This window comes from Cygnus olor, chromosome 2 (assembly GCF_009769625.2).
Source record: "Cygnus olor isolate bCygOlo1 chromosome 2, bCygOlo1.pri.v2, whole genome shotgun sequence".
Classification (NCBI taxonomy): Eukaryota; Metazoa; Chordata; class Aves; order Anseriformes; family Anatidae; genus Cygnus; species Cygnus olor.
Window position 1 is genome coordinate 111,091,212 of NC_049170.1, and position 24,321 is coordinate 111,115,532.

General features: G+C 48.5%; 1 protein-coding gene across 2 annotated transcripts; it reads left to right on the forward strand.

The window, feature by feature from the left end:
• Nucleotides 1-501: 501 nt before the first annotated feature.
• GATA6 (GATA binding protein 6) lies at nt 502-20,178 on the forward strand. 2 transcript variants are annotated; one of them, XM_040547838.1, is made up of 7 exons: nt 502-723; nt 1,919-2,823; nt 5,850-6,016; nt 8,830-8,955; nt 10,471-10,558; nt 10,644-10,765; nt 18,546-20,178. In XM_040547838.1, the coding sequence occupies exons 2-7, from the start codon at nt 1,938-1,940 to the stop codon at nt 18,711-18,713; spliced, it is 1,557 nt and encodes a 518-aa protein (XP_040403772.1). In that variant the 5' UTR covers nt 502-723; nt 1,919-1,937; the 3' UTR covers nt 18,714-20,178. The 2 variants fall into 2 exon arrangements, with proteins under 2 accessions (XP_040403772.1, XP_040403773.1); XM_040547839.1 differs by having other exon boundaries at nt 507-723; nt 10,659-10,765.
• Nucleotides 20,179-24,321: the final 4,143 nt, after the last annotated feature.

Below are 24,321 nucleotides of genomic sequence, written 5' to 3' on the forward strand. Positions count from 1 at the left end.
AAGAAACAGCGGAAAAGTGCCTACCGCCTGCTGCTGGCTTGGCCACATCCTACGGCCGGCTTTGGCTTCACCTGATGGCTGGGGTAGCTCAAGGAGGAGCCACGTTTTTTTCCTCTCGGATAGCTCTGATTATAAAAATCGGGAGATTTGGGGTCGTTCACCTGATCCCTTACAGCGGGAGCCAAGCGCACATCCTCCGGGGCACAAAAAATCCCTAAGAAAACGTGAATATTTCCCCTAAACAGGGGAGGGAGGTGCGGGGGGGGGGGGGGGAGGCATTCATTGTGGTTTAAAATAATAATCATCATTTATACGAGCCCCCTCCGCTGACCCCCGGGCAGGGGGCCGCTGCCCTCTTCCCATCGCTGCGGTGCCCCCCCCATGTCCCCGTGCCGTGTGTCCCCGTCCCCATCCCCGTCCCCCCCCTCCCCTCGACGGGGCGGCTTCCAGGGCGCCCTCCCCCGCCGTGGCCGCGCCGCGGGCCGGCTCGCCGGCGGGCCTGGCACCCCTGCGGAGCTCCGTGTTTGTTTTAGGGCCGGCCGAGCCCAATCAGGGCCGGCTGCCTGCACTTTTCCGGCAGGGCTGCGAGAGGCGCCTCCTCCTCTCTCCTTTTTATACATCGAGCCGCCCGCCGCCGCCGCCGGACTCGCCGCCGCCGCTCGCCCCCCTCGGCACCGGATTTACCTCCCGAGGAACCGGCCCCATGAGGGCCACCGGCAGCAGGTTTGGCCCGGCCCTTCTCGCTTGTCCCCGACTTTCCCCGGCCCCATCTCGCCCCCCCCCCCCCCCCCCCCCCCCATCCCACCCCGGGGCCGGCCGCCGAGGGGAGCCGAGCTGCGCCCGGCCGGGGGAGCCCCGGGGAACCCCGGTGGGCAAACATCCGATGCCGGTGGTTGCAGCCCTTATCTGGCCGGCCCTTATCTATCTGCCCGTTATCTCGCAGGGGGATAGAGAGAGGCGTCCCGTGCCTGTCTGCCGGGGGGGGGTTGCGTGGGGCCGGGCGCGCTGCGCGGTTCGGGGGGCGGTTATCTCGGTGGGCTGAGGGAGGGGACCCCCACCGGAGGCTTTGCTCGCTGTCACCTCTCGGGGTCCCCTTTCCCTTTCTGCTCCTTCCCCCCGAAGCGCCGCGGGTGCCCGTGCGCCGGCGGCCCCGGGATGCCAGCGGTGTCCGGCTGGCGGCGGGACGGTGCCGACCCCAAAAGGACCTGCTGGGGATCGGGGCCGTCCCGCTGGCACCGGCTCCTGCCCCGTGCACAGCACCCTCAGCCCGGACCCCATCCCGGCCCCATCCCCGCCGCGCACACGTCGGGGCCCGGCCCCTGCGCATCCCCCGGCTCCCGGGTGCCTTCCCCTCCTCCTCCTCCTCCTCCTCCTCCTCCTCCCCCTCCTCCTCCTCCTCCTCCTCCTCCTTTCCGTGACCTTGGGCTGGAAACGAGCAAAAGAGCGGGGGCTCCCGGCGGAGAAGCTCCCGTCTCCCTCCGGAGAAGCACCCTTCAAGGGATCGCCCTGCTAATTGTTTTCTCGGTGGAACCGAGTCAAATGACTCATTCATTGAGGCAGCGCTAACAACAACAAGGGCAGCGGCGGCGGCCAAGGCAGGGGACACGTCCCTCTGCCCACCCCCCCTTGTCCCCACTCCCTCCTCCCGAGCCCGGTGGGGACGGGGGGGCAGCGATGGGGCGATGTGAGCCATGGGGTGCCTGGAGGGTCCCCGCTGAGCCTCGTTGCGGGAGGGAGAGCGGCTGTCCCGCTCGCTAACTTTGTTGTTATTATTTCTCCCCCCTCCCTCCCTACTCTTTTGTGCCCTCCCTCCCCGCCCTGCCCTGCGGACCCCCCTCCCCTCCCCTCCCCTCCCTCCCTCCCTCCCTCCCTCCCTCCCTCCTCCCCCTGCCCTCCTCCCTTCCCCATCCCCACCCAGCGGCTAGAAGGGGACCTGGATGGCCGTGGCTGAAGGCGGCTGGTGCGTGCTGAAGCGGGGCGCTGCGGACTCCGGCGCTTCCTCCTGCCCCTTCGCGGCCAGCGAGCCGGGCCCGTCTCCTCCTTCGCCTTCCTCCTCCTCCTCCTCCTCCTCCTCCTCCTCCTGCGGCGGCTCCCAGGGCGAGCGCAGCTCCTCCGAGACTCCCGACGGCGGCCCCCGGCCCGCCCCGCCGCTCGCCCCGTCGCTGCCCTCGGGGGTCCCGCAGCCCGCCGGCCCGCCCGGCTGGGAGGACGTCCTGCTCCTGGCGGATTTCGAGCGAGCCACCAAGCTGATCTGGGCCAGCCGCGGCGCCAAGCCCAGCGCCGCCGGCTCCGAGCAGCCCGAGGAGATGTACCAGACCTTGGCCATCTCGGCCGCGCAGGGCCCCGCGCCCTACGACGGATCCCCGGGCGGCTTCATGCACTCCTCGCCCGGCTCGCCCGTCTACGTGCCCACGACCCGCGTGGGCTCCATGCTGCCCACGCTGCCCTACCTGCAGGGCAGCGGGGCGGCTCAGCCCAGCCACCCGGGGGGCGGCCACGCCGTCTGGTCGCAGCCGGCGGCCGAGAGCCCCTCGTACGGAGCCGGCGGCGGCTCGCACCCCTCGGGCCGCTTCCCCTACTCGCCCAGCCCTCCGGTGGCCAACGGGGCTTCCAGGGAGCCCGGAGCCTACGGCAACAGCCTGGGCGCCCGGGACCAGTACAGCCCGCTGGCTCGGCCCCTCAACGGCTCCTACCCGGCGCCCTACACGTCCTACGTGGGGCCGCAGCTCACCCCCGCCTGGCCCACGGCGCCCTTCGAGAACTCCATGCTGCACTGCCTGCAGGGCCGGGCCGCCCCCATCCCCGTCCGGGCCCCCAGCGCAGGTAGGAGCCGGGACGGAGCGGGGGGACGGGGGGGGACGGCACGGGACGGGGCGGACGTGGGACGGGGCGGGCAAGGGGATGGGACGGGCAGGGCGACGGGACGAGACCCACGCGTGCCCGTGGCGGGACACGGGAGCGGCTTCTGCGCTGCTTTGGCTTTCTTTTTCCTTTTATTTTTCGGGGGTGTCCACCCAGCGAGTCGCCGGCCGTAAGGGTTTCCCCGGTTTGGTGCTTTTCTGCTTGCCCCTAAATAGGGGAATCTGGTGAAGGATTGATTCGCTGCGGGTTTTTCGGTGCTGAAGCTCTCGGGGAAGCTGCCGGGCTCGCTCAGCCCATGTGCGATTATTTATTGAATCCGCCATCCACTCCGTTGCTTCGTTTAAAAAGGATTTAAAAATAATAATAATAATTTAAAAAAAAATAAAAACAAATCGACCCCGCTCCACTGACAGGAACGAGAAACCCCGTTAAAATCTTGCTGGCTAAAACGCGGCACCGTCCCGAGGGAATTTTGCTTTCGCTTCAGAGGTGTTGTCACCTTTTTATTCCGAGGGAGGGAAACTCGCGGTGTCGGTGTTCTCAGCGTAGAGTGGCGGCCGAGCTGCAGCGATGTAGCGGCGGGCGGCAAGGTTAACGATTATTGCAGCCTCTTCAGCTTTAGAATATATTTAGGTAGCTCTTTAGAATATATTAAGGTAGTATATTAAGTAAGTATATTAAGTATATTAAGGTATTCTCTAGAATATATTTAGGTAGCAAACACGTATGTAAATACAGAGACGTGAGGGGGTCCTATATAGGCATGTATAGATGTGCATGTACACCCACACGCACGCACTGGAGCAGCGTTTACTTTAATCACAAGCTGCCCACCAGCGAGGCGCATTTACGCCCGCCGTGATTTTTCCCTTTCAGTGCAATGTCGCCGAAAATTCTCCGATCCCGTTTCCCCTTTCCCTCCCGGTGCCACGGGACGGGTTGGGGCTCCTGAAGCCACCCGCTTGGTGCTCGCTGCAGTGACAAGGGGACAGGGGAAGGGTCAGCTTCAGAGGTGGGAGAGGGAGGGCAGAGCCGACAGGAAAATCGAGTTTTTAACACAATTTCCCCAAATTCCAATGGAAAGCTAGGTGATGGGGGAAACTAAAAAAAAGAAGTATATATTATTACTTTTTTTTTTTTCGGGAGAGAGGAGCCGGGGGATGCCCGCTGCCTCGCTTTTGTCAGAATAATAGCAGCACTGATTATGTTTCCAGCAACAAGCCCCTGTGCTCTAGGATGCCACTGCCCTGCCCCCTCGGCTGTGGGTTTTTTGGGTCCTGGGGGACGAAACCCCGCAGCGAAGCCAGCGGTCGGGGGCTGCAAGTCGCTGCTGCGGCCGGCAGATGCATTTTGATAGCGAGATATTTAGACGGCCTGATACGGCTTCTTTGACGTTGCTCGAAGGGTTGCTAAATATTTATCTATAACGAGCGCTTTATTTTGCTGCCCTCCGAGATAAATCTATTTCTCACGCGTTAAGGGGAAAATACTTAAAAAAAAAAAAAAAAAAAAAAAAAAAGAAGCCCGGGAAACATTGTCACGGCAGGGTTTCTTTCAGTAGGCACGAAGGTAATGCTATCAAGTAAATAGCAGAGACAAATAACTGTTTAACTTCCAGCGTCCTTGAGACCTTAAGCATTTTCCTGATTACAGTAGTCAGTGGCGCTTTTAGTGCAAAGATTAATAAATCTTGGTGATGTGCTGAGAGCCACAAGCTGACAGCGTAATTTGGACTGTGCTCTCTGGACCCTGCCGGTTTCTGATTCCCGTTTAACTTGCAATAATTTGCAAATGAAGGGACGAGAGAAATGTAAGGTGGTGGGCACGGGCCAAGAGCCGTTTCTCTGTAACAGCAAAGTGCCACCAGAGCCCCGTACCAAAAGCCGCTTGACATTTACGAGCTCCCTTTCGCTTTACAGCCCGCAAAGCTAATAAGAGAAGGAGAAAAGAATAACCAAACGCTGAATTCAGGCAGGTAGCGGAGGGGATGGAGGGAGCAAAACTCGGCGACGAAGCTGAGGTTAGAATCGTTGAATGGTTTGGGCTGGAAGGGACCTTAAACATCATGCACTCTCCATAAGAGGCTTTCCCAGCCTGACCGCCAAAGCTGCTGCAGAAATCACAGCGCTCCCTTCAAATTATTTCTGCTTAGTGCGGCGCGTTACATGGGAAATTTGTATTTCTTTTTTTTAATTATTATTATTATTTTTTTTTTTCCACGAAATAGAGAGAGTTGAGACAGAACGAGAATATAAGGATTGGCAGAGGGGGAAGGTGTTTGCTTTTGCATGTGGGCTCTCCTTATTCTCTGCCGTGCATGTAGACCTTTTTTTTCAGTGCTTAGTAGCTGTCCGAGCAGGATGGCAGAATACTCCAGATTTTTCCATTTCCTCCGTTTCCTAACAACGGGGTCGAATTTAACCAAATCAACCAAGTGAAGCTCTCTCTCCCCGTGGCTGCCTTAGCAGCTCAGGTCCCCAGCCGTTCCCTGAACCCGAAGTTTAAGCACTTCGCAAAGCGCTTCCGAGGAGAACCCCCTACCGCAAAACTCCTCGCCCGGCCTCGACCCGGAGCAAATATCCAGCAACCCACCCCCATTTCCAAAACCCTCTCTCCCTTTGCACACCGGCCCCCAGGTGCCAGCCGGTTTTGGCAAACCACTCGAGGGCCGGGAGCCGTCGGAGGGACCCCCCCGGAGCCCCCCGGGCAGGGCTGCGGGCGCTGCGCTGCGCTCCCGGCCCCGTCGCCTTTTGGGGGGGCGGCAGCCTCCGGGCGCACCTCGGGGGGGGAAAAATAAAAAAGAGGATTTTTTTTTTTTTTTAAATCACCCGAGGGCTGCTGTCGCTGCTGGGAGTTGCTTTTCCGACGGGTCTGCAGCGCCCGGGGCTCGGCCGCGCTCCTCCGCGGGGCTCTGCGGGGCTCTGCGCCCCCCGGTGCCGCTGTCCAGGCCGTGTCCCACCGCCTGTCCCCTCTGCTCCTGTCCCCAGAGCTGCTGGAGGACCTGTCCGAGAGCCGCGAGTGCGTCAACTGCGGCTCCATCCAGACCCCGCTGTGGAGGAGAGACGGCACCGGCAACTACCTGTGCAACGCCTGCGGGCTCTACACCAAAATGAATGGCCTCAGCCGGCCCCTCATCAAGCCCCAGAAGAGAGTGGTGAGTGGGGAAGGAGCGGGGCAGCCCCACAGGCTGCCGTGGGGGGGCGAGGGCTGCAGCACTGGGGTCCCCCATTTAGCACAGACGGGCTGGGCAAGCGCCCTTGTAGCCCCTATGCATGGGGACCCCCTGGCTGCAAAACCAAAGCGGGGCTCGTGGTTGGATTTGGGGGGCAATGCCATCGTGGTTAGGGTGAGAGCCACCCTCCAGGGCCACCTCTGGGCCCTGCGTGGGCAAAATCACCCCCTGCCCCCCACAATCCACACGCCAGGCACAGGGCGGCTGGGTTTTGGTTTTGTTTGGGGTTGGTGGACCCTGTCAGTGGGGAAGTATCACTGGTTTGGAAGGATTTGGTGCTGCTCACGTTGGAAGTTTCCAAAAGGGGGGAAAAAAAAAATCAAGGTTGGAAAGTGTTTGTTCAGAGGGCTAGGAATTTCTCCAGACCTGCTTTGTTTGCTGAGAGCTCGATCCTTGGGAATGTAAGCAAGTTTTGTATATAATTCAAAGAAAACCAATTGTTTAAACAATGATAATAGCCTTTGTTTTGTTTTACTCCTAAGAAATGAGCGACAATTTTTCTAAAAATATACTCCTAAAACTAGGGGGGGGAAATAAATAGTACAAACCAGAACCCCCTGTTTATAACTCAGGCTGGCACTGAATAGGCAAGGAGAAAATTTAACAAGCGGGAACTGCACATTATGTTTAGCAAATCTGGGTGGAGGTCAGTGGAGAAAAAGAATACTCTCCTCTGTAATGGCTGTTACTGAGCGAGCCACAATAAATCACGCCGGTATAATCCGAGCTGATGTTTGGACCCTTGTGTATGGAGACAGCGTATCAAACCAATCAGCCCTTCAAGACCCTTTCAGTCACGCCAGCTGCTTGCTCTGCCCCTATTTTCGTAGCGTTAAAACACGTCCCGTTCTTTATTTCACAACCGTCTGTATTTAGTGCCCTTACGGGGGAAAACAAAAAGCAACGAGCGGAGCAGACAGTAAGGGCTCGCGGTCCCAGCCCAGGTCTGCTTAAACCTAAACATTTCATTTAATATTAAACCAGGAGTTGATTGCCGCTGGGTGCCAGGTTTTTTTGTATCTGGCCATCCCCTAAATCCCATCAGGGGAGGTGTTACCTCCTCGGCAGGGAGACAGGTCTGCAGCCCCTGAGCAGCGTTGGAGCTCGGCTCCAGCGCAGATTTGAGCCGGCCGATACCTGGCCCCAGCCTTTCTCTGTTCCTCCCCTTTTTGGAAGGGGGTGAGGGGTAAGAAGACCGAACCACAGTCAATCTGCGGCCTGATTTCAGCCCGACACCTCGTCTGAATAACTCTGAAATAGTTCCGTGCAACAGTCCGCACCAAGTGTACTGGCCATAGCTATAAATCAAATGTGACTGCGTGTTCAAGCCGTTGGAAATATGTAGGTGAGAAGGGAAAATGTTTTGAAAATGCTAAACATGTTTAGATTTCCCTGAAGTTTCTGATAAAATTCCTGCGGCAGAAAAGTCATTTTAGCTTCAAAACTTGCCCAGAACCTCACTTTTGTTTAGCTACGGGAATGAGCGAAAGGTATTGAAATAAAATATATGAAGATTTAGACCAGACTGCATACAAAAAAAAAAAAAAAAAAAAAAGGGAAAGATTTAACAGAGTGAAATGTCTGATGGTATTTCATTTGCAAAGAAAGAAAATGCAATGTTCTGTGTCAAGACCAATTTTTTTTACCCAGTCCATGTAAAACTTGTATTGAATCGAGGAGCACAATTTGGAGTGCAATTCGGACACTGTGCACGTACATATTTAATAATGAGATCAAAAATCCCGTTTTTGTGAGAACTCGATTTTAAAGAAATATATACTTCAGCCGATATTACATTTGGCTGGTTTTCTCGTTGTGCAATTAATAATGAATTACTGATTCAAAGTTACAAAAATCATATTTAATCTCTAGCTCTTTCCCATCGAAATTCAAGAAACTTGGTTATTACTCTGGAATATTCTTCATTCTTAAAACATTTCCATCCGTTTCCCAAGTGGCAGGCAGCTCTGTGGTATCAAAGGTGACCGAGCTGTGTCTAACAGCCCAGCAGTAAATGATTCAAGAGGAAGGGCACAGTACCCTCAAGTCAGTAATTTCAGTTATGGGCACTTTATAGGCAGAATAAGATTAATGCAATTGTCTAAAACTGACTTTTCCACGTAAACTTGTTCAGCTGCCAGACACAGAGCTAGTTGTGCTTTTTTTTTTTTTTTTTGACAATGCGATACTTTGAAAAATAATAGATTTATGATGCAGTTGGAATTCTTTGCTTGTGATGAACGTAAAAGAGATCGCTTGTTACAGGAACTTTTATAACCCATTCACCTTCATTTCACATGTTTATGAGGACTGCCTTCACTTATGATATACAGCCTGCGGCCATAAAGCACTGGGTTATACGGTTATTTCTGATACGAGGTTGCTTCACCTTGGCTCCAAACTCCACGGAAGAGTGTCATAAATGGCTTGTTTGCAGTGTGAACCTTGCTGTCCCACACCAGTTTTTCTGAGGGCCGAGGGAAAGCTCTCTTCTGTAAAACATGTTCCCGAGGCGCGTTGTTTTTTGCATGAGGATAAAATGTGTGATGATAAGGAAGTTTCTTCATGGAGATGACGCTCTTTGACGCGCTCTCCCCCTCTGAAAGCCCTCCTCGACCCCTCTCCCTTGTCCAAGCCCAAGTTTTAAAGCCTTGTTCCTGTAAACTGCAGAGAGACAAACCATCCTCTCCCGCCTGCTTGTTTACGCTTGTGTTTTTACCTCTGCTTGCCTGCAGCCCTCCTCAAGGCGGCTCGGCCTGTCCTGCGCCAACTGCCACACCACCACCACCACCCTGTGGCGCAGGAACGCCGAGGGTGAGCCCGTCTGCAATGCCTGTGGCCTCTACATGAAGCTTCACGGGGTAAGAAAGTCCCCTCCAGCTTGGCTTGGGTGCTCTCTCCCCAAGACTTGGGTGTTCGGTCCCCAAGGCTCTCAGTGCCCTGTCCCCAAGGCTCTCGGTGCTCTGTCGCCAAAGCTCTGGTGGCTTTGGGTGTTGTGTGCGGGTGGCATCAGGTTTCCTGAAGGTTGGGGCAAAGTTTCTGGTGAAACTTTTCATGGTCTCGTCTTGTGGTTTCGAACTGTAGAGTTAAAAAATGATAAAGGTGTATAAAATCAAAAAAAAACACAGAAAAATTCTAGTCGTTGAAAAATGGTTGTCCCGTTTTAGTGAGCTATGGTTTTGTCAGTGCCTGAAAGGGTTTGTAATTGCAAATTTGTACAGATTTGTACAAAGAAACTGCCTCTGGTTATGTGGCAGAGCTCCTTTTGCCACCGTGATTTCAATCAGCTCTTCAATGGAAAAAAAACTAGACTTGTAGTACGACAGTTTTTCATAGTGTGGACAGACATAGCCACGACAGCAAAATTTTAAATGTAATTCCAGCCATTCCTGCAAAACTTTAAATGTGATTCCAGCCTTTGACACGCAATAATGCAGGAGGAAAATAACTTGAATGTAATGGAATAAGTTTGGGGTGAGACTTGGAACCTGTTGTGCCCCAGTAGGTTAGGTTATAGCCACGCACAAGTGTCTGAGGAACAAGGGCATTAGGACTGGTTGGTACTTGGTCTAGAAAATGTAAATTATTTCACTGGTTTAAACATCACAATGATAGTAAGCACATGGCTGAATTGTATTTCTCCAAACCGGTGTTATCACAAAGTTAAAATACATTTTAAGCCAATGTTTTCTGTATAACGATTATGGTTGTAATAACAGAGAACACAAGGCTGATTTTTGAACACATTTTCTCTACAAACAGAAATTTGGATACAAAAAGCTGTATCGTATGCAGAACTGCTTATAGGAACAGATGCTATGCTGATTACGGCACGAAGCTTCTGTCCTAACACACTCACTGGGGACAATCCAGTTTGCATAGCTGGTCCACAGGAAGAGGAGAATTTTCTCCTCCATTCACATTCTTGCTTTCCAAAACGAACCACTAAAGATAATCTGGAAACTGGCTGGAAAAAGGAATTGGGGATCAGGTACACCCAGTCCAATTTAATTTCATATGACCTATGGCCAAATTATGCCTTTTTTTCCTAAAAATTGTGCTGTTAATTTGTGGACTGACTGAGGTGTTGGAAAAACTACATCAAGAAAAACATTTCCCTTTTTTTTTTTTTAAATTTTTTAATTCTGACAAAACTCCTCTTGAAACAACTCATTCCTTTGCCCAAATAAAATACAAATGTTTTTGGAATCGCTACGGTGAAACAGGAAAAATGACTTGCTATACGTGACTTCATTTCACGTGTATTTCACGTGTATTCTCAACATCATTATTTGCTTGTATGTTCTAGTTTTGGCTTTTGGTGATTAGAGCACATGTACAACTCTATGATTGGTGTGGAAATTTAATTTTTTCAGGTTCCTCGACCCCTTGCTATGAAAAAAGAAGGAATTCAAACCAGGAAGCGAAAACCTAAGAACATAAATAAGTCAAAGGCATGCTCTGGTAAATATGAAAAGATAAGGTAGTTGAGCTGCAAGAGTTTGTTTTTTTCCCCCCCACACTGGAAAATTCTTGTTTTTAATGCCAGATCCCGATCTTTCAGGTAACAGTACTACTGCAGTTCCTATGACTCCAACATCCACGTCTTCTACAAACTCAGACGACTGTAGCAAAAACGCTTCCCCAAGCACACAACCGTCAGCTTCAGGGGTAAGTACTGACACAGCATCCGTGTTTGTAAGCAGGCTGATCACTGTGCAGTGTTATCACAGCTTTTATCTTATCTAGCAGAACAATAATCTAAACAAACTTTCCAGTTTTGTTAGCTGATACTGGAACAAGATTTTCGGAGGATATCACATATAGCTGTAAACAGAGTGAGGAGCTGAAGTACTTTACAAACCCCTTAATTAAGACCTATATAATTTTTATGATTAAGTTAAGACATTTTGTTTTGAAGTGTTTAGTTTCTTCTCTTTCAAAGGTTTTCCTCGGGAGAAAAAAAAAATCATGACCAATTGATTCTTTCAAGAAACAATTGCACACGTGCCCTTTTTTTTTTTTTTTTTTTTCTGAAATGGTCTGATAAGGGTTTATCCTGCTGCCTGGAGGGAAGCATAATGGCTTTCTTTCTGAACTGAGACGTGCTTACACCCAGCTCCAGACCTCGCTGAAACCAGGCAGGGGACCCGTTCTGATTGAGGTGCATGGGGATCAGCCCTCTGCTGGCAGGGGGCTCCTCCAGGGATGGGCGCTCAGCATCCCATGGCCCCGAGCTCCCGAGTTTGTGATCCTGATTTCACATCATACGCTCAAACCACCTCACACTGCCTTTCTTCACTCAGTTAGAACATGTGATAACAAATACTACTGTTAAAGTTGCATAGCTTTATATAGATTAATTCCTAACCATTTGGCTATACATACCCATATCCACACTCACTTCTTTGGCCTTCTGAATCTTTCAATCTGCCACATAATTTCTTTGAAAAGCTTTCCTAACGTGGCCTTCTCTACTCCTTTATTAATAAAAAAAAAGACATTGTTTATAATGACTATTTTTCAATATGTCTCAGCATTCCCACATCCAAATCCCTTTCAATAGTTTAATTCATGACATACTAAGTTTCATTGTAGAAAGGGAAAAAAAAATGTTTTTAGCAAATGTGATTGTTTGTGTGGTGGTAAGGCCACCCAGTTTCAGAGGCACTGGGCTTTTGGTTCTGATGCTGCCAGGCAAGGATATCATTAACAGGGCTCCTCTTTGACATGAGAAAACCTTGTCAGTCCAATAAAATAAATGGGTCACACCAGAAATAAAAAGAAACATTAACCAAAATGTGAGCTGTTCAGGGTCCCCCCAGCGAGGCCTTATATGTTGCTTTAGGTTCTCATCCTAGTATTATCAGAGGGTAAAAAATCAGAAAAACTTTCCCTGCCCTTCCCTTTGGTTTCCTACTGATCTGAGAAATGTCGTGCAATTTATACAGTGGACAGAATTGTAACCAAAATCCACCCCGACCCCCAGAGGTGCAGCTGTGTGCTGCTCTGGAAAGAGAGACTTTAGAGGTGAAATCCCGTTTTCCCCGCACCGTTGCTTTTCTGGCTTGCTGACTTCCGCCTTCCTTTCTGCAGCCCTTCTCCCTATAAGTGAAATTAGCAATCTTTGTGTTATAATTTTAGTGGCACAGTTTGTGATATAATTTTGGCAGAGGGAGTTGCGTGAGTACAAGACAGGTGTTGGTGGTTCCCAGGACAAAGGGCTAGTTTGGTGCTGCTAGCAAATAAGAATAATGCACAGAAACCCTGAGGCTGCTCTTAATTACATAAAGGCATCCCCCAGTGCCAGGACATCCTTGATTTTTCCAAAGATGATCAGCCTAGGAGAGGACATTCGCAGCCTTTTCTCCACTGTGACTCCATCACATCTGCCCTGCATGTACAAAGCGCTTGCAAAGTACCTCTCGTGTGTAAAAATTTCTGGAAAAGGATGTGATGGAGACAGGCTGGGTCTCCTGGTTGTGCCCAAGCATCAGCAGGGATGATGCTCAAGCATCAACAGGGGAGACTGGAGGCTGAAAGCAGGGAGGTGGCAGATGAGGCTCGCTCTGCATCATTTGGGAAGCGGTCACCAGCTGCGAGGGGAGCAGAACCTTTGCCAGCGGGCTACAATGTTGTGGGAAGGCTCAGGGCTCATAAGGCCCCTTGAAGTTGTCGGGAAGGAAGGGAATTCAGCATTTTAGAGCCCGACAGCTTTTAATCTGATCACATGCTCAAGCACAGACACTACACTGGGCTTCTATTTTCCTTGATTATTTTTTTTCTTTGCCATTAGAGTTGACATACTGATATCCTGAAGGTTTGTATTTAATCTTAGCCCAGGCAATGGCTTTGCACAAGGAGTATAATTTTCTCCAGGCCATGTCAGGAGGTAAAAACCCCTGGATAGATGAATCCAGACTCTCTAATCTTTAGTCACTTTAAAAAGAAGGGTGACGTTGCTGAAACACAGGCACCTGTTTGGAGGACATACCTGGCCCATTCCCCACGCGTTACACAACTGGCATGGCAACTTGTTGTTGTCTCACTCTGTTTTTTGCTTCTCTGGCTCTTCTGTAAGGAGGGAAAAAATGCCAAATTGACATTAGGCAGAAAAATATGATGACGTTTTAGAAACTGTTGTCTGAAATTCACAGCCATGTTGTTGCTAAATGAAACAGAGAAAATGAATTCCTCTACTGGTACAAAAGTAATTTATTATGCCCGTTGTGGGAGGCTGCCAAAAGAGCTTCTAGTTATGTAGAAATCTAATGGAAATGAAATTCAGCAGAATTCATTTGTGTCAGTAATACTCACTTTTTGCCCTACCTTTCTTTATCTCTTTCAAAGTAAAATAAAGAGGGGAGGGCAGAAAAAGAGAAGGGCAGCAATTACTCACCAAAATGTCTTTGAGACTATCCATTTCATGAAGGGAATTTTATACGATGCCAATTTTGAGACAAATTAGTGAGAACCTTAAATGTTGATTTTATGCTCTAGCTGAAGTTTAAACATTTAAAAGATATGATTAATGAATTGCTATGGGTGCAAAGTTGATTTCAAACATCCCAAAATGTAGAAGTGTTTGGATCGTGCATGTTTCGTTGTCCCATTGTAAAGGGGCTATTTGCCAAATTCACATCTGGATCTAGGATTTAGGCCCATTTCAGTTTTCCTAAGCAGTATAAGTACTGGGTGTCCTGTGTTACTAATATGGAAAAGGTCCAGCTACATGATATATGAAGTTGCCTTACATCCCCATAAAAAGAAGATTTGAAAGTTTCAGGCAGCCTGCATCTGCATCTATACCTGCTCTCCCTTTGATGCTGCTGAAACTGTACAGAGAAAAACTACGTGGAATAATTTGCTAAACGAAGGGCATAGTCTTTAGTGCACACCCATACATTTCCATGCAGGGGCTCCAGCTGGTGTGATTACCAGAAGGGTTTGTTCCCTTATTAGGATAAAAGGCAGAATGAAAACTGCTGTAAAATCTGCTTTTCATGGCAGGGCATGGAGACTCTTTGAGCCAGAGCTGATGTCAGTAAAGGCTCACCAGCACCGGAGCAGCTTCTCTTTCAGAGGACTCTACTGCACCCTTTGCCTCTGATTCGGAGCTGTCTCAAAAGGACCGTAACCACACACCACAGAAAAACTGTAGAATAACTTAGGACAGTGGTCTTGCAGGTAAAACGTGTTTACTTCCTTTGGAGGCTGATCTTTAGAAGTGGTTCAGGACTGGCTCTTCAGTGTTGTAGTATGGAAAGGGGGAGAGCTGAAGGAAACAGCCTTAGCAGGTGAGGAGCTAGGGGAAACGTACAGTTCTAGCTGTCCCCCAGATGACTAACAATCTGGGCTGAATTCACGGAATAGCTTCTTGTGCGTTTGCTTTATTTCGTTTTCAGAAGAGGAATCATGAGGTTGTTAGAGACATTTGCTCCCTTCTAGGCAGAAGATCGGTAGGACTGAAGGAGGCGATGGGGGAACCAGCCTGCGTATAGAATCTCCCGGAGTGTGGATGAACCCATAGACTCAACCTCTTAAAAAAAAAATTCCTAACCACCTGGCTATTGGAAAGCTGAATGTCCAAGGGTCCTTCAGACTATCTGATGATAAGATTTCAGTTGGGATATAATAATTCAGTAGCTGCTGGGACAAAGTTTCCACGAGAAAGCCTCACTAGCAAGGTTGTTAGGACTTTCACCTGGAAAATGGGAACACAGTGCCTCAGTCCTGGTATGACTAAATATTTATCTAAACCAGGTGGAATAAGATCAACAAGAGGCATGAGGAACATGGCAACCTCAAATATCAAATAGTCTGGTAGTCAGGGCATTATGCTGGGAGATGTGATACGCCAGTTTAAATCTCCTCTGACCGGGAACGGAAATGGATCTAGGTCTCCTACCGCTTCTGCATTATTCCTCACTCCTGGACAAAGTAGGATGTTGCTTTCCTCTCCCCAGTCAGTTTCATAAATTCAGTCATTCATTTTCCTAGCTGTGTGTACATGTATTCAAAAGAAAGCATTTTTAAATTTAATTTATTTTTTTAATCAAATGGAAAAAGGCAATTTATTTTTTGTTTCAGCAGGGAAAACCAAGGAAAAGGAGTATTTTTGGTACTACCCAGACCTTATGTATGCATATAGACACATACATTTTGCTTTGTTTAGTTTTATTGCCAAAACAATAAAGCCAATTACTCACACAGCCCTCGACAGCAGTGGGGTCATCAGCTTTCCCAAGCCATGCTGGAAGTTGCCTCCCTTAGGAAATTAATGAAGTATTAACCACAGATTTATGTTGCTATAATACAAAGGAGAGATTAGAAGATATGTAAACTTACACATCTGCAATATAAACAAAAGGATCAATTGGACCAGCAAGAAATTACAGCTTTCTGTAGTCAGGGGGTCACTAAATCAAGAAAAAAATGTGGATTTGCAGTACTGAGACCTGTTCTTCAGAAACCAGGGAGTGACGACATTTGGAGAAAGCACTCTTAGTGGGGATGGCAGTTACCAAGGGGAGCCTGAGACTGGAAAATTAAGGCCTTCTCTGCTGTTTGCCAAAATACATTATATGTGAAAGATGTTTTTGCAAGTGTGTCTCAGCTGACCACAATTATCGTCTAAGTGTAGCAAAGCTAAACTAGGCTAATAGAAGAGGAAGGGAGCAGTTTATCAACTGAGGCTCAGTTTACTACAGATGTGGTACAGTCCAAAATGCGTGGAGCATTTTGAACCTTCGAAGCAGGTGGAGCAAAGGTCTAACTGATGGTGCAAAGGTCCAGACCAAGGCCCTTAGCCACCCCCTCCAGACACCAGCACAACTTCTTGACCGGAGCTTTTGCCTCTCGGCACGGAGGCCTAGGGGGAGGCCAGGGTGGGCACTCCTCCCCTCTCCCTGGTCTCCATGCAGGAAGAAGTGGGTGGAATAAAGCAGGAGGCCTTCAGATGGAGATGTTCCCTCTGTGCTGGGCCAAGCGGCCCATTTCTGGTCTGGGCCTGCAGGAGTGGGGAGGAAGTAAGTGTCTAAATCCCTCTGCGGCTTCATCTGAGGTCTCCCCATGAGCGTCGTGGGCACGTCCTCCACAGCAAGGCCACCTCTGAACCAGACAGCTTGCCTGGGGGGCAGACCCATGTCCAGCTCTGGCTGCTTTGAGTAGAAAAAAGGTGGGATCCTTAAACCACCTTTGCAGATAACAGGTTCAAACCTCTTCTGTTTGTCTGGGAGGCAAGCTCTTCCCAAAGGATTTCATTCTTTTTTTTTTTTTTTTTCCTCAGGAGGATGAGCTCCAGTTGATTATCTGTCTTGTTATCAGATATCAGCAATAACAATAAATCCATTACTTTTTTATTGATAGAGCCAGCCGTTGTGAATTAGAATAGCCCCTTGACTTCAGCATTGTTCAGCTTATTTATTCCAGCTGACATGTCCTCTAATAGCCAACTGTAACTTCTGCTGCCTTTCCCCCGTCAAAGCCAGAGCAGTAACAGCAGAGGCAGGCAGGCTTGGGTCGCCTAACTCAGTGATTCATCCACCTCCTTCCCATGAGTTTGTTTTCCATGTCTCACTTTGGGAGCTGCCCGAGCTGACTGGATTTGTCATGACGTTACTGGGGTGGGGTTTCCAGGCCCAGCAGTCCGGCCCAGGTCCTGCCTGCGCTGGCTCGATGGAGCCAGGATCCGGCCTCGTTTGGGCAGGGATGGGCGGCCTTCAAACAGGACGTGCCTCCACGTCCTCCCTTCTGGGGTGCCGGAGGGAGGGGTGGCTGATAACCAGGCATGGAAACGGCACAGCACTGAGCCTCACCTTTGTGGGGCTGAATCAGGAAAAGGGCGAACTACACTTTCCGAGCCCGGAAAAAAAAAAAAGGCAGAGATAAGATATTTGCCTACCGGAACAGCAGCGGCAAATATGGACAACTGGGAACCTTTCAGAGCAGCTCCCGGTGTTTTCAGCTCAAGTTGAGCAAACACCGTTTGACTGTAATTGAAACCCTTCTTTCAGTGTGGGGAGAATCAATCTGTTAAAAATCAGGCCTTGTGTGCCAAAAGGAGTCCACCTGATGTATCAGAATTTGTAAAAAGCATTGTTAAAAATCTAGGTTGATATGAGACCCAGAAATGGACCCAAAATTTTGCATGAATTCTGCCTTACTGAATTATTTGTGCAGTCATAGAAAAAGAGCCTACAGAGATCAGTTGTTACTGAACAGCAGTTGTGTATCTGATAGAGGGATAACATAAAACATATTTTTTTCAGATTATAGCCATTTTTGCTGTCTTTGGGGGAAGCGGTGTTGTTTTTTTTTTCACTGTCTGCATTTTTGGGTAGCAGCTGAGAAAATGGGGTCCTGGTTGATGACTGGGTGCAAGAATAGCAGTCATCAGCCATTTTAATAAAAGGTAAAGAAAATATTTGCCTCCAGGTTGTTTCAGACAGAAGTGACCACTGGCAAGGAGTATCTCCTTCAGAAGGTCAGGTTTCAGCTGGGTTAAGCATGGCAAAAAACTCCACAAAGTGCCGCTTGGAAATTGCCTTTGGATAAGCGAAGCCCCGCTTTTCCTATGTACGAACTGCTAGCTTGGCATGACTCCAGGACAGCCAAGAGCTCTACTCTAGTAAAATGATTAAATATGTATACTTTTCACTTAAACAGCAGGCAGGAAGCTTCTGCAGTCACAGTTTAGGATAGTCTTTTTTTCTTCTTCTTCTTTTTAAGGAATCTTGTCCGAAGACTATCCATTAACAAGTAAATTAAGGTTTTAAAGTTGACATATCCAAGAGTTAATTTTGCATGAAGTCAGCTCTTAAACATTTCCTTTATCAGGTGAAAATGTTGCCCCTTCTCTGTCTGGCACTGCAAATTTTTCCTCTTTAGTGGATCTGCTCAGCCTCATGGAAAAAATGATTGTTTCTTTGTCTTTGCAACTCCCCGTTTCTCTGTTAAAATAAATGGGCTGATTACAGTGCTGGTCAGAGTTTCAGCTTCATGCCTACCAGGGCTTCTCTGTGCTTTGTCTCAGGAGTGTAGGTGGTGGCTTGTGGTACAGAGCAAACATGCTCCTCATTCAGAGGCGTAGTTCTTCTCCTCTTGAGATAAAAGGGGCTTCTCCCACCAGCAGAGCAAAAATATAGGTGCCACCCCACCTGGGGTTTGGAGAGAGGCAGTGGGAGGTTGCCCAGAGAGGCTGTGGTGTCTCCTCCTTGGAGATCTTTGAAAGTCACCTGGATGTGGTCCTGGGCACCCTGCTCTGGGTGGCCCTGCTGGATCAGGGGTTGGAGCAGGTGATCTCCGGAGGTCCCTACCAACCTCAGCCATGCTGTTATTCTGTGTGATCCCAAGAGTGGGGCACAAACCTGGCTTTTGACAAACACCCAGGAAAGCAGTGCGTGCAAAGCTCATCTGCTCAGCAAAATCTCCATTTTTTTTCCCTCTGCAGGCGAGCTCGTCAGTGATGTCTGGCCCAGGAGAGAGCACCAGTCCTGAAAGCAGCAACCTTAAGTATTCAGGTCAAGACGGGCTGTACACAGGAGTCAGCCTGACCTCCACAGCCGAGGTGACAGCGTCCGTGAGACAGGATCCCTGGTGTGCTCTGGCTCTGGCGTGACCCGGTGCCAGCCAAGCTGGATCCTGGAGCTGTGTGGCAGCCCCCAGACATCCGCGCGGGGTTTCTTTTTCTCTGGAGCGGCAGTGGCAGCAGCGAGAGTGCTGGCAAGGGACGCTCCTCTGAATTTGTTTCCGTGCCTTGGTGGCAGAGGCGGCTTCCAGCCCTCCCAAAGAGGCTCTGCTGAAGCATCCTGTTCCTCATCTATGCAAGAAAACTATAGGGAAAGCAAATGCCCACCGGGGGATAGCTAATGCAGCCTTACACACCTAAAAAAAAAAGAAAAAAAGAAAATGGGAAAAAAAAAAGAAACTTAGAACTATCGATAGATTCCAGAATTACATCCTCAACTCACACAGCAGTGCTGCCTTTCTGATTGTATATTTGTTTTCACTCTCTTATCACCTTCTCCCCCAAGAACTGATGGATGCCATCAGCATTGGGGAGGGAGTAGCAGAGGCTTGAGTCATTAGACATAGCCAGATACTTTCTGAAGAGCGCTGGAAGCATGTACGTACTGCTTGAGTCAGCACAGGCGCCCCGAACTGGACATTTGACGTCTTCATCTGTCCTGCACCCTCCAATGCCAGCGCCCGCGTTGCTCTGCTCCTCTGTGCCAGAGCCCAGCTACACCCGGGGAGGAAATCACAGCCTTTGGTACAAGCCTCACGGGGTTAAGGAGATTTTGTTGTTGTTTTAAGATATTTACTCACTTTGCAAGACTGCATTATAACTTTTGAAGTACACTGTGACTGAGGTTTATGAAAGTTCATATTTTGCGGCTGAACTGTATAGAGTCAGTCAAAATTTGTAAACAGGGTAGCAATCAGATATTTTTCTTCCATATATACAATAATTTTTTAAAGAAGTGCAATTTGCGTTGCAGCAATCAGTGTTAAATCATTTGCATAAGATTTAACAACGGTTTTTATACGAATGAATGAATGTAAACATTTTAACTTAATGGTACGTAAATAATTTAAAAGAAAAACTTAACTAGGCATCCTTAGGCTTTTTAGTGCAACAAAAAAACATCCACTTTCTGTATTTCCAGTTGTTAAAGCAAGAGTTTCAAAGAACAAGCCTTCTCTCAGGAAAATTGCCGTAGCCATTTGCTCATAAGTTTTGTACAAAAAAAGCAAATGCATCCCCAGGTTGTTGTTTTTTTGTTTGTTTATTTTTTGTTTTTCTTTTTTTTTTCTTTTTTTTTCTTTTTTTTGCCATTGAATAAGTATGTGCTGGAAAGAAACAAATTGCAATGAAAATTTACTACCTAACTGATACATATGTATATACTCCATGAGATATTTAGGCATCTTCAAAATTTAGGATGCAATCTGTATAGTGTGGCTAACGCATAGTTAGGTTGGTTTCCATTGTTTTTCAAATGGGATGTCATTTGGAAAGTTGTTTCATCAGAGCTTTACAAATAAAAGGGTATCATTTGTGTTTTTTTTTTTTTTCTGTACACTGTGCCTTCTCCTTTGTCTCAGCCACAGTTGTTGAGCTGTATTAAAAGCTATGGAGATGTACCTGATAGAGGCAGCATGCCTGATGGCTGCAGCGATGTTCCCACATTGAAGTATCTGCTCCGTCTGGCTAAGTCTGTGTGGTGTGTGGCATTCCTATAGCTCCCCTCTCTATGCCTTATAGTGGTATGTAAAACTAGGGTCCTGCATCTACTCACACAAGTGCACATGAGATGTTTTTTCTGATGGTAGCCTAGGGAACTGGTTCCGAACCTTGTGAGGACTGCCATGGTTTTGCTTGGCCTTCACACCATAGCTAACGGGTCAAAGTCAGGTTTCCTGTGTATGCAAAAATTTGCAAATGGTGTGGCAGAGCCCTGGCGTGTCCTCTGTCACCCTCTGGAGGTGAAGTCTGAAGGGCAGCAAAAACTGAAGGTGCTGAAAAAAGGATGACCACTAAGAGCTACTGAGGGGAGCAGAAAACCTCTGCTTGGCTTTGAGGGCCAATCCTCTGCATTGCTTCGCATATGTGAGCAAGACTTGATGCTGTGTGTGTTTTCCAGCTACGTCAGCAGCACTGCCATACTGGGATGCCCAACCATCGTGCCCAGTGGTACCATCACCCCATGGAATGGCTGTGACGTGAGTCTTCACCTCCCCGAGCCAGATTTTCCTTTGGGGTGAAGTGGGATAGCTCCTCCTTCTTCTTGTGGAGAAGCTATGCTGATGTGCACCCGCTGAAATTCTGGCCTGTAAGACCCAGAGGGCTGAGGCTGCCTCCTTAACCCAGGAGCTGATGTGAGGACCAAGGGATGGACACAGCCCTTGGTGAAGAACAGCTTCTAGCCAAAAGGGTCAGACCAAGCCTCTCCTAGGGTTTGGGCTGCTCTGGACATGCCCAGCAGCCCCAGTGGGGCTGTCACACCAGCCTTGGTGCTGGACCACCTCACTCCCTTGCTCCCTGGGGGTTGATGTGGTTTTGCACCCCAGTCCTGCTAGCCTGAGGGCCACATGGGCTTGGACCTCCTGATTTACAGATGGAAAGCCATATCCAAGTGCAAAGTGTGCCATGCAGGGAAACACTGGGTTTAAAAAGCAAAGGGTGTGGAGAAGAGGGTGAATCTCCTTCCTTTTGAAGCATTTGTTGGCTGAAACATTCTCTTCTGTGGTTTTCCATTGTTGACACTTAAATGGATAAAAAAGCTGTTGCTAACTGGTGTTGAACAGCTTTCATGCTTAGCTGGTGTGCCACTTCTGAATAGCACAGTGCGAAACTCACTGCTGGGCAGGAGAGGGCTGCGTATGTTGGAGCTACATTGCTTGGAATTGTTCTAAACCAGGGAGCTTTAGGATACTAAAACTAAACCAGGGAGTTTTAGGATACACACACATCCAGCAGCCTGCGGATGGTCACATTGCTTTGAAACCCCGTGGCATATTTGAAGAGGGCTCCTGGGAAGCCCTTCTCCCTTCTCAGCACCACCTTTCCCAAGGTTCTGACTTAGGGTGGTTCCTGCAGATAATGAGTCCTGCGGGGCATAGAAGGGTGCCCTATGTAAAAAGAGTCCTTTTGGATCTGAGGCTGCAAATGCTCTTTTAGGTGATATAAGCAGGAGAGGAAAAAAAAGGAGAGAAAAACAGTTTTTCATAGGGAAGGTGTTTCCCATTATTTCTTATCAGCAAAAGCATCAAGAATGAAATACTTTGCTTCCCTGGACCAGAAGCAGGGCTAAAACAGGTTTTTATCCCTCTGCAGGAGGGGAGGGGGATGCAGTACCATGTTGCCTTACTCTACAGATGCCAAGGAGGTTCTGTATTACGCCTTTACATACAAAAAGTCTACAAGTCTACAAGAACTCTTATAAGAGTACCTCCCTACTCAACAAAACTGCTCTCCAAGTGTACTGATTGCTGGAGCTGTTTGGCAAAATAAAGATTTCTCTCTCTCTCTCTCTCTTTCCTTTTTTTTTTTCTCTTTTTTTTTTTTTTTTAATTTTTGTCTTTCAGTCCTGCTGAGCCGGCACAGCTCTGGGTGTGTGAGCTGGACTTTGCTCTGGCTCATACATCACCAATAACACTGATACCGATAGACGGCCTGGCCAGATGCTTTCCTTACTTATCCCTGTTTCTCTTCAGTGACAGCCCTTGGGATGGGCTGAGAAAGAACAAAGAAAGAGTTCGACTGTGGGTCTCAATTACTAGCAAGGCTGAACAAGCCAAAATGACCCCAGAGCAGCTCTCTAGTACCAGGATGAAGCTTCAGAGTTGACATTTGAAAACAAAACAAAACAAACAACCAAACGAAAAAACCAACAACAACATATAATTACTTGTTACCATAGCGCCTTTTCTCTGGAAACAACCAAAATGAAATAGCCAATGACTCAAGGCATCTGCTTTGGGCTCCCATGCCAAGTAGTACTCAGGCTCACATTTTGCTTTGCTGACCCCTCGAGAGCAGACCGATCCTGGACATATGTGTTACCCCAGGCTCCTGTCTTCCCTAGGTCCCAGGTTTTGTACTAGAACTGTTCCTGTTGCCCTCATCCATAACTATATATTTTTTTCTATTCAGAGTGCTTGAAATCAGCTGCGATCCCTACCATGGTGCAAAGTGGTATTTTTCAGCATGGCATTGAGGGCATACACTGGTGTGGTATGAGTGCTGTGGAGATACGACAGGGTGCAGCAACTGCTGGGCTTAGTCTGGTGAATGGGGTGAAGCAGAAACAACCAGTCCTGGTGGTGACTTGGGGATGTCACCCAAAGGGAGAGGCACCTGGCTCTTTCCAGCACCACATGTGGGTTTTTTTTACTTGTGGGCCTGCAGAACGCAAGGACCAGATGTGAAGTGAGAAGCCAAAGTAGCTGATTTGGTTTGGTTTTCTTGCTGCAAACCTAGGTAGAGACATTTGTCAGCCCTGCAACGTTTGCTATATAGAACTTGGGTAATTTGCTCTCTGTTCCTGCATAAAAATAATACCACCTCTTTTCTTTTCCAAGAAAAGAATGGATTTAGGAGTTACATCCAGTCCCTGTTATGAAGAGCCTTAGCTGAACGCCGGCTGCAGGAAACCCAAAATGGACTTCATCTCCTTCTGTGTGGTTGCAGATCTAGATATTCCTTATCCAGCTGTCCTGAACTTCATTCCTCACAGATCCTTCAGTTCCTAAATCTGTATACATTGGAAATTCCAGGGTTGTGTCAAACACACTGAATTCAGTATTAAAATACAGGGCAAGGGTTATTGCAGTTGGCCAGGGGAGAAGGAAGCTGAAGGCTTGAGGGGCAATTCTAAGTGGCCTCAGTTCCACATGTTGCAAAAAGCTTTGAGATCCTTGTTACATGTTTGTAACGTGTTTTGGAATCACTTCTTACCTTCTTTCCTTAGAGATATCTGAAGAAAATTGGAATAAGATGTATGAGAGGGGAGGAGGATTTAGGTACCCTGGTGGACATGCAGCCAAACAAGAGCTGGCAGAGCAGTGTAGTAACCAAAAATTCTGATATGTTGGCTGAACAAATAAACAGGAGAATATTGAGTAGGAGTAAGGAGGTAATTTTACTTTGGGATGCTGCATCCAGAGCTGGCATGCACATTTGAAAAGGATGTTGAAAACGAGAGTGTAGGGAAACAGAACCACAGAAATGATTTAAGGACTGGGGAAAATGTCTGGCCTTGACAAGTTTAAAGGCCACAGCTTGTTTAAAGTATCCAAAAGAGGACTAAAAGGTGACTGATTTAGAGAGTCCCTTCATGAGAAGAAAACATTTGGTACTTAAAAGGGCTTTGATCCTACAGAGAAAGACATAACAAGGTCTAGTGGACAGAAGGTGAAGCCAGATATCCTGAAATGAGAAATTAGCGTCAGCTGAAGCAATGAACATAATTAGCAATGGGAGTGATGGCAAGGGAAGAAGAGGAGTTCTCAATCTCTTGATGTCTTTGCAACAAAATTGGAAGACCAGCTTTAGCTGAGCAAAAGTGACTGAGCTCAGGACCAAGTGGGTTACATCTGCTTCTTCGTAATTTATGGGCTGGATTAGTTTCCATTTGGCCTGAAACTGTATTACTTTTTGGGATGAGACCCAATGCTGAGATCTTGAATTTTTGTCATTACAAAAAAAGCCCCATGGCACT